The 12,945-nt window shown below is 42.2% G+C and overlaps 1 protein-coding gene across 3 annotated transcripts in view; it reads left to right on the top strand.

Annotated features, from left to right (window-relative positions):
• Positions 1–933: 933 nt before the first annotated feature.
• Positions 934–12,945, top strand: part of LOC139395938 (ADAMTS-like protein 5) — a 55,005-nt gene continuing 42,993 nt past the window's right edge. Inside the window, exon 1 of one of the 3 annotated variants that reach the window (XM_071143246.1) lies at positions 934–1,995. In XM_071143246.1, coding sequence (XP_070999347.1) covers positions 1,976–1,995 — 20 coding nt within the window. In that variant the 5' untranslated portion in view covers positions 934–1,975. Of the gene's footprint in view, positions 1,996–6,440; positions 6,455–12,945 lie in introns of those variants that run through there. The other 2 variants (XM_071143247.1, XM_071143248.1) reach the window with 2 other exon arrangements.

Below are 12,945 nucleotides of genomic sequence, written 5' to 3' on the forward strand. Positions count from 1 at the left end.
CACTGATCCAGAATCTCCCATAAGTGTTTAATTGGGTTGAGATCTGGTGACTGAGACACACACACACACACACACACACACACACACACACACACACACTTTAAAGCCCCTAAACTCCTTTGAGACCCCTCTTTCAAAGTCACTGAGATCTCTTCTTCTACGCGCTTAGAAAAAAGGTTATCTACAACCTAGAAGGGTTGTCCCCATTGAGGAACCCTTTGAAGAAACCTTTTGGATTCCAGGTAGGACCCCTTTGGGCTCCAGGTAGGACCCCTTTGGGCTCCAGGTAGGGCCCCTTTGGGCTCCAGGTAGGACCCTTTCCACAGGAGGTTCTACATGGAAGCCAAAAGGGATATCCTATGGCGACAGCCGAAGAACCCTTTTGGAAATCTTTTTCTAAGAGTGCAGCCATGGTAGGCACAACAATGGGCAACTGGGCATTTTTATACATGACCCTAAGCATGTTGTTAATTGCTTAATTAACTCATGAACCACATCTGTGTGAAAGCATCTGCTTTCAATATATTTTGTATCCCTCATTTACTCAAGTGTTTCCTTTATTTTGACAGTTATGTGTACATAACGCAGTCCCCAACTCTAATCATTTCAGACACAGAGACTAAAATAGCAGATCCTTCGATTCCTGTTTTTTTTTTTTTTTTTGCGGGGCTACTGAGCGACAGCACTCTCGATTGGACGCGCTGAGTGAAAGGGGGAGTGTTTACTACATTTTCAATGGAATGCAGCATAGGGGAGCGGGCCTCAGGTGTAGGCAGCGTGCTGAAGCGATAACTGGATACGCTCAGATATGAGAGAAGCCTTTTTTTTCGGCGAGTTTCTTTTTTGACAAGCTGATCCCTATTGGTGAACTATAACTAAAGGGTGGTTGTCGCTTGCGGGGTTATTATTATTTATTAATTGACAGCGTTCTATTCTATCTGAAAAGGCTTGCGTGTGTAAGATATTCACAAAAGGACTGGGCCCTAAACAACTTGTTTCAATTGAGAGAGAGAGGGACAGGGCTACCTACCTGTCCTGTTGGTTGCTGGTAGCGGCGTATCAGAAGGATATTATTTTCCGGCTGCAAGTGGAACAGACGTTGACTCATGAAGAATACAGAGGAGTAACCTAGTCATACATTTTCTTAGCATATCTATTTGTTCGTAATGCTCCACCAACATGTAAGAGCTCGTTCAAAAAAAGATGCTTAAATGGGAAAAAACACAATTATCCTTGTATTTTTCACAATATTGATTTTGTGCGCATGTGAAAATAGACAACGGTAGGCTAAATCGAACGTTCATGCCATTTTTAAGAGCATATGCCTACTGTTCTTATATTAGCCTACCGTTGCTAAATTGCCTGAATTGTAAACCAAATTTGTCAGATTGCAATCATATTCTTGCCAGTAGTTTAGCCTATGCTTTCTGTACACTAATCTAGCAATCGGGTGTGCTGTCACCTGCGCTATTGGCACCATTCCAATGATAAACCATTGCGTTTTCCAATGTTATCCGCAGAAAAGTTATCGCTGAGATAAGGACATAATACAAATGTCATTTAATCCTGCACGGCCAGGCGCAGAGCGCAGTGTGTGTCCTGCGACATTGCACCTGAATGTCTACTTGGCGAGAGAGATGAGTTTTGCCTCGTCTTCCAAAAGAGATTCGTCGCGCCTTTCGCAGGAAGAACATGGAATAGAACTGGATATATTTGGAACTCGTTGGATAGCCAAACGTTCTAAGCTTGAATGAAAGAGACCACAAGTTAATTATCTGGTTATGGTATTTCAACAAATTATGAATTTCAACTAAATTTGAGCTTAAATTCGTGAACGTTCTCTTGGACTCCACTGACTCCGGGATGCCCAACAAACCAATTGACTGAGCTGAAACTGCTTGGATCATGATGCAAGCGTAAAATTGCACCTGACATCGAATGCAACACAGCTGATCACATTTGACAAGGACCTACTATGTCAACATTACCAACCAGGTAAGATGCAGGTGTATGGTTATAAACGCAGGTGTATGGTTATAAACACAGTTTAACATTTGATATAGCTTACAAGTTTACGTACAAGTGTAGCGTATATGCTGAAGTAGCCTATGTTTATGCTGAAGTATATGTTTATGACGTTGTACATTTTAAAAATATGACGTTGTACATACCTCTGATAAGAAAGGGGAGTATTTAGTGGCCCATATCAAGTGATTTTAAGTTGATTTAGGAACTTGGCAAACTCACACCTAGTCGATTATTACTGTAATCCGAGAGGTGTGTGTGTGTGTGTGTGTGTGTGTGTGTGTGTGTGTGTGTGTGTGTGTGTGTGTGTGTGTGCACGCCAGTTGTTCCCAAACTTTTTATAGTCCCATACCCCTTCAAACATTCAACCTCCAGCTTTGTACCCCCTCTAGCACCAGGGTCTTTGTTCTCTCAAATGTTGTTTTTTGCCATCATTGTAAGCCTGCCACACACACTATATGATACATTTATTAACTTCTTATGGTTGCATGGGCAGTATTGAGTAGCTTGGATGCCCAGAGGTGCCCAGAGTAAACGGCCTGCTCCTCAGTCCTAGTTGCTAATATATGCATATTATTATTATTATTATTATTATTATTATTATTGGAGAGAAAACACACTGATGTTTATAAAACTGTTTGAATGATGTCTGTGAGTAGAACAGAACTCACATGGCAGGCAAAAAACCTGAGAAGAAATCCAAACAGGAAGTGGGAAATCTGAGGTTGGTTGATTTTCAACCCAGCCCCTATTGAATACACAGTGGGATATTGGTTATGTTGCACTTCCTAAGGCTTCCACTAGATGTCAAGCGTCTTTAGAAACTTGAATGATGCTTCTACTGTGATGTGGAGCCGGATGGGAGCTGTTTGAGTCAGTGGTCTGGCAGAGAGCCAGATCCTGGTCACACGCATTTCACATGATAGCGACTTGCGTTCCATGGCTTTTCTACAGACATAGGAATTCTCCGGTTGGAACGTTATTGAAGATTTATGATAACAACATCCTAAAGATTGATTATATACTAAGTTTGACAAGTTTCTTCGACCTGTAATATAACTTTTTGAAGTTTTCGTTCGGCTGGACCTGCACGAGCGTTTGGATTTGTGTACTAAACGTGCTAACAAAAGTAGCTACTTGGACATAAATAATGGACATTATCGAACAAAACAAACATTTATTGTGGAACTAGGATTCCTGGGAGTGCATTCTGATGAAAATCATCAAAGGTAAGGTAATATTTATTTTTTTATTTCTGATTTCTGTTGACTCCAACATGGCGGATAATTTTTTTTTTCTTTTTCTGAGCGCCGTCTCAGATTATTGCGTGGTTTGCTTTTTCCGTAAAGTTTTTAAAAAAATCTGACACAGCGGTTGCATTAACTTCTTGACGCACCCATCCCGTTAGCGAGATCATTTTAGTCAACATCCGCTGAATTGCAGAGCGCCAAATTAAAATTAAATTACTAAAAATATTTAATTTTCATGAAATCACAAGTGCAATATAGCAAAACACAGCTTAGCTTGTTGTTAATCCAACCAGACAGTAGCTTCTTCAATATGAGAGAGAGAGAGAAACTACACATTATGATAAACAAGTGAAAGTTTGGTCTTGAACGCCCTGACAAACATACAGCGTGTGTGTGTACGTGCTTTTGTTTGCTGTGTGTGTGTGTAACAGTCCCTGTCAGAGTATGATGCAGATACAGTCAGGCATACTCATCAAGAGTGGAGTGAAGTAGCTTTACTAGTCTGAGGTAATCCCCATTCATATACTGAGAGACTGCAGCAGCGTGGCTTGTATAGAAGCCCCTGGCTGTGCATTCCTCTCATCCGGCTCCATTACCTTTATCTCCAAATGTCAGAGGCTATAATTATCCCATCATGGCAGTTCTACAGAACCGCCCCACTAGAATAAGGGGAGTCTCATGGCAGTTCTACAGAACCGCCCCACTAGAATAAGGGGAGTCTCATGGCAGTTCTACAGAACCGCCCCACTAGAATAAGGGGAGTCTCATGGCTGTTCTACAGAACCGCCCCACTAGAATAAGGGGAGTCTCATGGTTGTTCTACAGAACCGCCCCACTAGAATAAGGGGAGTCTAATCATTGCTGTTCTACAGAACCGCCCCACTAGAATAAGGGGAGTCTCATGGTTGTTCTACAGAACCGCCCCACTAGAATAAGGGGAGTCTCATGGCAGTTCTACAGAACCGCCCCACTAGAATAAGGGGAGTCTCATGGCAGTTCTACAGAACCGCCCCACTAGAATAAGGGGAGTCTCATGGCAGTTCTACAGAACCGCCCCACTAGAATAAGGGGAGTCTTATCATGGCTGTTCTACAGAACCGCCCCACTAGAATAAGGGGAGTCTCATGGCTGTTCTACAGAACCGCCCCACTAGAATAAGGGGAGTCTCATGGCTGTTCTACAGAACCGCCCCACTAGAATAAGGGGAGTCTCATGGTTGTTCTACAGAACCGCCCCACTAGAATAAGGGGAGTCTAATCATTGCTGTTCTACAGAACCGCCCCACTAGAATAAGGGGAGTCTCATGGTTGTTCTACAGAACCGCCCCACTAGAATAAGGGGAGTCTAATCATTGCTGTTCTACAGAACCGCCCCACTAGAATAAGGGGAGTCTCATGGCTGTTCTACAGAACCGCCCCACTAGAATAAGGGGAGTCTCATGGCTGTTCTGCAGAACCGCCCCACTAGAATAAGGGGAGTCTCATGGCTGTTCTGCAGAACCGCCCCACTAGAATATTTTATATTTTATTTTCCTGAAGAGTTGAAGTATCATCTATTGTTCCTAGATATTGTATGTTATTCATTGAAGAAGATATTCCTGGGGGGAAATGAGAATCAGAACATCTGGGTGTGCTTTGGGATTTTAGACCTAATGAAGCACTTTTTGACTAAACAAGTGCAGTTTTTATATTAAAAGCACACATAAATTAGCGACTCTTCTCGACTTAATGGACGACATGAGCTTCCTCAGGATCAACCTATGATGTTTCCTTTACAGGTCTGTAGTCTGTCAAATTGGCTAATGTGAGATCAGGTTGAATACTCGGGACATGAGAGGGATATGTCTTTCTCCCAGATCCGTCTCTTAAGGAATGTTTGTTTGGGAGCGAGACAGCTCAATGTACTATGGCACGCTGCTCAAATCCCTCCGGAATGAGTTTCCTAATTAAAGCGACAGTTTCAGAATGTCGATGTCGTCACTCGAGATCTCTTCCCCCGGGGGTGGAATTTCGATCGCTTGGCGATGGGCATGTAAGTTTATGCATGAAGCAGCGTGTAATTGATACTTTAATGAAGGTCATGGATAAGCAGGTCTCATCCTTGATGGTGTAAAGTAGGTTCGGATCAATGTTCACGTGTTTGAAACCTGAAGACGTGTGTCTGCTCCAAGCTCAGGGGCTCCGTGCGCAGGAGACCCGGATACACGGAAGCCAAACCGGCTGCGCGCGTGCGCCATCGTGCATACATTTATTTTGTCCCCCTACACCAAACGCGATCACAACACGCAGGTTACAATATCAAAACAAACTCTGAACCAGTTACAGTAATTTGGGGACAGGTCGAAAAGCATTAAACATGTATGGTAATTTGTTCTATTTAGCTAACATGCTGTTGCTAGCTAATTTGTCCTGGGATATAAACATTGAGTTGTTATTTTACCTGAAATGCACAAGGTCCTATAGTCCGACAATTAATCCACACATAGTTTCTAGTCATCTCTCCTCCTTCCATGCTTTTTCATAATTGATATTATATGGTGATGGCATCTATACTTTCATAGTATTACCACGACAACCGGCTAAACAGTTTGTCTTTCAATCACCTGCTTCTATAAACCAATGAGGAGATGGGAGAGGCAGGACTTGCAGCGCGATCTGCGTCAGAAATAGAAAGAAGTTCTATTTTATCCCTTGGCATCGCAGACAATTGTTGGCGCGCGCGGGCAGTGTGGGTGCAATAATTGAATGACATGGATTTCTAAATACATTTTGCATGTAAGGCCATCGGCATACTGGGATTGTGTCAGAATTTCAGATGAATCAAATGTTCTTTCAATGAGAGTTGCCGGATAAATGAAAATGGATGATTGTCTGACAAAAAAACGCACAAACTTTGTCTTTTGACTGATTAAACTCTTGATTTGTGTTGTACTTTTGACAGTTTCATAGTTGTTCATGAGTCTGTGTGGCAGTAGCCTTAGTACTCTGGTCGGTCACACTGTGATATAGCCTCTTCTGTTTTAAACTTTTGACACTATTAAGCAGAGCCATGCCGAGCTGTACTGTGCTGGCCTGGTTATGTACCCACCATAGTTGCTGGAAGTGAAACCTCGCTGGAAATAACAACAATGTGAAAAGAACATACAGTATCTGAGCCGGCACAGTGGACTGTCGCTTTGGGTAAGCACAACTATACCTTGTATTTGTGTGCGGTTGGGATATACTAATGATTCAAATAATGTGGATGGATCCTCATTGAGTGACAGTGGAGTGTCGCAGAGTACACTGTCAGATAAGACTTTACAGGTCAATAGTCACGTCAGGAATGCTATGACTATGATAGTTCAGTTGTTTGTCTATATTAATGTCACCTTGCACTTTCTCCCCCAATCACATGTTTATGTGTTTGCTGGTATTCCATTGTACTCTGGTCCCAGATCTGTTTGTGCTGTCTCTCAACTTCTATCATCATATGATTTGGCATGAATGATGACCACACAGATGTAGGATCTTGATTTTAACAATCTGTCGCAGGAGAACTGTAGAACGTGTTGTGTATTTGAGGCTTAATAGACAACAGATGTTTCTAATTCCCTCTATGAAATGTCAGACTTTATTTTTCATTACGAAAAATGTATCAGCCCCTACAAAAATGGCCATGAATTATCATTCACATTTCCTGTTGCTACAGGATTATTTTCCTGCTGTAGGATACTGGTTAAAATTAAGAGCCTACAACATTAGGAGTTAGCTACAGTGGGGAGAACAAGTATTTGACACACTGCCGATTTTGCAGGTTTTCCCTACTTACAAAGCATGTAGAGGTCTAATTTTTTATCATAGGTACACTTCAACTGTGAGAGACGGAATCTAAAACAAAAATCCAGAAAATCACATTGTATGATTTTTAAGTAATTCATTTGCATTTTATTGCATGACATAAGTATTTGATACATCAGAAAAGCAGAACTTAATATTTGGTACATAAACCTTTGTTTGGAATTAGAGATCATACGTTTCTTGTAGTTCTTGACCAGGTTTGCACACACTGCAGCAGGGCCCACTCCTCCATACAGACCTTCTCCAGATCCAGATCCTCCAGATCCTTCAGGTTTCGGTGCTGTTGCTGGGCAATACAGACTTTCAGCTCCCGCCAAAGATTTTCTATTGGGTTCAGGTCTGGAGACTAGCTAGGCCACTCCAGGACCTTGAGATGCTTCTTACGGAGCCACTCCTTAGTTGCCCTGGCTGTGTGTTTCGGGTCGTTGTCTTGCTGGAAGACCCAGCTCTTACTGGGGGAAGGAGGTTGTTGGCCAAGATCTCGCGATACATGGCCCCATCAATCCTCCCCTCAATACGGTGCAGTCGTCCTGTCCCCTTTGCAGAAAAGCATCCCCAAAGAATGATGTTTCCACCGCCATGCTTCACGGTTGGGATGGTGTTCTTGGGGTTGTACTCATCCTTCTTCTTCCTCCAAACACAGCGAGTGGAGTTTAGACCAAAAAGCTCTATTTTTGTCTCATCAGACCACATGACCTTCTCCCATTCCTCCTCTGGATCATTCAGATGGTCATTGGCAAACTTCAGACGGGCCTGGACATGCGCCGGCTTGAGCAGGGGGACCTTGCGTGCGCTGCAGGATTTTAATCCATGACGGCGTAGTGTGTTACTAATGGTTTTCTTTGAGACTGTGGTCCCAGCTCTCTTCAGGTCATTGACCAGGTCCTGCCGTGTAGTTCTGGGCTGATCCCTCACCTTCCTCATGATCATTGATGCCCCACGAGGTGAGATCTTGCATGGAGCCCCAGACCGAGGGTGATTGACCGTCATCTTGAACTTCTTCCATTTTCTAATAATTGCGCCAACAGTTGTTGCCTTCTCACCAAGCTGCTTGCCTATTGTCCTGTAGCCCATCCCAGCCTTGTGCATGTCTACAATTTTATCCCCGATGTCCTTACACAGCTCTCTGGTCTTGGCCATTGTGGAGAGGTTGGAGTCTGTTTGATTGAGTGTGTGGACAGGTGTCTTTTTATACAGGTAACGAGTTCAAACAGGTGCAGTTAATACAGGTAATGAGTGGAGAACAGGAGGGCGTCTTAAAGAAAAACTAACAGGTCTGTGAGAGCTGGAATTCTTACTGGTTGGTAGGTGATCAAATACTTATGTCATGCAATAAAATGCAAATTAATTACTTAAAAATCATACCATGTGATTTTCTGGATTTTTGTTTTAGATTCCGTCTCTCACAGTTGAAGTGTACCTATGATAAAAATTACAGACCTCTACATGCTTTGTAAGTAGGAAAACCTGCAATATCGGCAGTGTATCAAATACTTGTTCTCCCCACTGTATACAGCACAAACAGACCTGGGACACTCCAAAATCTCTAGCCACTTTCATAATAAAAAAATTGATGTAATAATTGTATCACTAGTCACTTTAAACAATGCCACTTTATATAATGTTTACATACCCTACATTACTCGTCTCATATGTATATACTGTACTCTACTATCTACTCCATCTTGCTTATGCCGCATGGCCATCACTCATCCATATATTTATATATACATATTCTTATTCATTCCTTTACACTTGTGTGTATAAGGTAGTTGTTGTGAAATTGTTAGATTACTTGTTAGATATTACTGAACGGTTGGAACTAGAAGCACAAGCATTTCCCTACACTCGCATTAACATCTGCTAACCATGTGCATGTGACCAATAAAATTGGATTTGATTTGACCAGACTAATTCCACAGTGAAAACCAAGTGTATAAATTGGTGTATTTTCAATTCTCAGTGGAGGAAGTGTTGGTGGAAAAATGGTGTTCTAATGTGTTTGGCAGTGACCTAAAAGGAGATCAGGTCATGTTCATTAGGCACCAAACGAAAGAAAACAGACCGAAACAGGCAGGGGCTACCTGAACTTGACAAAGAAATGCACATTTTCGTTTGGCATTGCAAAACATTTTAGAAAATGTTCAGTTGCTTTCCCTACTGAACACAACCCTGGTGTTATTCACCATGTCAGTAGATCCAAATGTTGGAGCTGGCTGAGGAAGAGCATGACCGTAGATGGCCAGCCAGACTGGATCAGACGGACGGTCGGTCTCAGTAAAATGTGAAAAGATAAGCTCATAATCCAAGAGGTATGACAATGTCAAGAGATTTTGTCTGTTTGTCCTGAGAAGGAGAACGATGGTGCAGCCAGTCAGGCAGTAGAGGAACAGAGGAGTATCTTTGAGTTCTAGGAGCAATGGTCAGGGACCCCAAGACACAACTAAGGTGTGGGATTAGTTTAAACAGCAACCTCTGTCTTTAGAATAGCATCACATTAAACATAATGCATTTGGTCAATACTCAGCACTGCTTTTCAAAGTAAATGTCTTAAACTCCTTATGTTGCTTAAAGGGGCATTACACAAAGTCAAAGTTAGTCAAAAGCCTTGTCCCACACCATCAGTTGTGTTGATCCAGTTTCCTGCCTCAACTGAAACAAATTCATTATATGGTGCTAATTTTTGTCATTCATTTTGGATTAAGGTATACCCATGGATCGACCCTTTCAGTGCTTCATGACTCGTGCAATGATGAATTGTTGCCTCATTGATTGGGCTAATCCCTGACCAGGTTCATTGCCTGACCGTGAGTGTCTCATTGTTCCCGCCCATTAATAGTCTGTTCAGATTTAGGGTTCAAAGGTCATGTTTTTTAGTCTATTCAACTCTATTTACTGAAGTACCTAGTCTATATGCGTCCACCAGGCCTTGAAGTCAAGCTCTGGAACACTGGCCATTAGTAACTATTTTTTTAGTCCTCCCAGACTGCGCTGGATGTGTCGATGTGTTCATACATGCAGAATTGTCTTAACTCAATTAGCTGCGAAACCCCTAGTTTGAAAGTGACTGTTTACTAAAAGCTGTGGCACTATTTACCCTACATTTTCCCCCACGTGGGCCAGCCTCCTAGCAATTCAAGTTCCAGCCAATGAGCTTTAGCCCATTGCCATTTGAGCGACAGCGAGCAAGATGCACACATAGCAAAGCAAGAGAGAGCGCAATGATGTGGTGCACATATCTGTACATATGTGACTTAGTACGCAATTTTCAGGGACCACTTCTGTCTCGTGAGTGCTACTTTCAGAACTACTAGCTGAAAACTATGCAAAAAGTACCAGAGAATCTCTTTTTAAACCAGTGTTCACCAAATAGTGGGTCACTGCTAAGTCCCTGTGGGTCATGGAGGAGGGGGACTGGCTAGAGACACTGTCTTTTGTTCACTTGGTGGATCATTCAAAAGCTACAGATGACGCCGACGTAGTCCGTTAACCTCATGGTGCTCTTTTGTAAAAATAAATAAATCAAAATGTAAAAGCTAACGCAAAATTAACTGAATATATCATTGTTGCAGTCATAGGGTGTAGCTGTCATTTTTATTGTTTTCTTTACCCAGTTTTATTGTTATGTTTACCCAGAAAAGCACCCCGTTCCCATAGAAACCTTTTGGTAGCTCTGGCACAGCTGCATACATTCAAGAGTATAGTTGGGTCATAGCACAAAACAGTTTAGGCCAGGATTAAATCTGATTGCCACGTTGCCTACAAGCACAATGTTAACGTGTTGCGGAGATTAAATTCAAGGTAAACACAGCAGATGTCAGCTCAATTGGAAATTCCCTTTAAATGTCAAGTGTCATAGGGAGGTTTAATCCCGGCCTTAGGAACCACCAGGCCTGACCAGTGTTTTACAGAAATCCGTTGGTTTAGGAACCCATGCCCTGCGCATTTTAGTTCTAGACCAGCAATAACACATCTGATTCAACTAGTGAATCTAATCACCAAGCCCTTGCCTTGATTAGTTGAATCAGGTGTGTTCGTTCTGGGCTGGAACCAAAATGTCCAGTCTTGGGGTCCCTGAAGATGTGTTGGGAAACGATGGCCTACACCAGGGATCATCAACTAGACTGAACAGAAATATAAACGCGACATGTATAAGTGTTGGTCCCATGTTTCATGCACTGAAATAAAAAATCCCAGAAATGTTCCATACGCACAAAATGCTTATTTCTCTAAAAAATGTTTGCTGATTGAACAGAATGATCATTACACAGGTGCACGTTGTGCTGGGGTGGCCACTTTTTAAAATGTGCAGTTCTGTCTCACAACACAATGCCACAGGTGTCTCAAGTTTTGAGGGAGTGTGCAATTGGCATGTTGACTGCAGGAATGTCCACCAGAGCTGTTGCTCTAGAATTGAATGTTAATTTCTCTACCATAAGCTGCCTCCAACATATTTTTAGATAATTTGGCAATACCTCCAACCGGCTTCAAAACTGCAGAACACGTGTAACCACGGTGCTGAGGAGTATTTCTGTCTGTAATAATTATCCTTTGTGGGGGGAAAAACTCATTCTGATTGGCTGTGTCTGGCTCCCCATCGGGTGGGCCTATCCCCTTCCAAGTTGTGTGAAATCCATAGATTAGGGCCTAATGAATTTATTTAAATTGACTGATTTCCTTATATGAACTGTAACTCAGTAAAATCTTTGAAATTGTTGTGTTTTATGTTTTTGTTAAGTATAGATTCCGCTGACGGACAGTTTTTTCTTCTTCAGCCGATGGTCGGAACATACAGGAATTGCAAATAATTTGCCCAAACAGATATAATATTTGATTAAAACATAATAATTTCAAACCTGGCTTACATTTGTATACGATCACGCGTCTTTATATTATGCGTGGGAATACTTTCTAAATGAAATTCACTTGGAGTTGATTTCCTGGTGTTTTTAGTCTTTCAAATCAAATCAAACTTTATTTGTCACATGCACCAAATACAACAGGCATTTACTGGACCTTACTGTGAAACGGTTACTTACAAGCCCTTAACCAACAGTGCAGTTCAAGAAGAGTTAAGAAAATATTTACCAAATAAACTAAAGTAAAAAAGAATACAAAGTAACACAATAACGAGGCTATATACAGGGGGTACCGGTACCAAGTCAGTGTGCAGGGGTACAGGTTAGTTGAGGTCATTTGTACATGTAGGTAGGGGTAAAGTGACTATGCATAGATAATAAACAGCGAGTAGCAGCAGTGTAAAAAGCAGCTGTTAAGGAGCCTTTTGGTCCTAGACTTGCCGCTCAGGTTCCGCATGCCGTGTGGTAGCAGAAAAAACTGTCTATGACTTTGGTGTCTGGAGTCTCTCACAATTTCATGTCTATGTAAATAAAAAAATATTATTAGTGGGAATCCATCTTACACAAAGTAGGGACCACTGGGAGCCAGAGTGAGGTGGCCCCCCTAGCAACCATGCCATATTTGTCCCTGTGACATGGTGCCCACTGCGTTAGAGGGCCAAAGGGCACATTCTAACCTGCAATACACTCTAGTAATCAGTGCACAGTTATGGCAGTAATCTCCGAGATAACAGCATAAAAATGACGAGAGAGCGAGAGCTGTGTTTTCTGGAGTGAATTAAAACAAGGGTGTGTGAGGTCAACCATATTACAGCTGAACCAAAATATGGGGAGAAATGTAGGGTGGTGGGTGGGGATGACGTTTTTTTGTCCTTTTTTAATGAGGGTTCTGAACTCTCTTCTCTCTCTTGTACTCGTGCCAGACAGGTGGATGGAACAGTTTCAGCCTGTGTGTGATATTAGCAAATGTAT

This window comes from Oncorhynchus clarkii, unplaced genomic scaffold (genome assembly GCF_045791955.1).
Source record: "Oncorhynchus clarkii lewisi isolate Uvic-CL-2024 unplaced genomic scaffold, UVic_Ocla_1.0 unplaced_contig_3747_pilon_pilon, whole genome shotgun sequence".
NCBI classification, from domain to species: domain Eukaryota; kingdom Metazoa; phylum Chordata; class Actinopteri; order Salmoniformes; family Salmonidae; genus Oncorhynchus; species Oncorhynchus clarkii.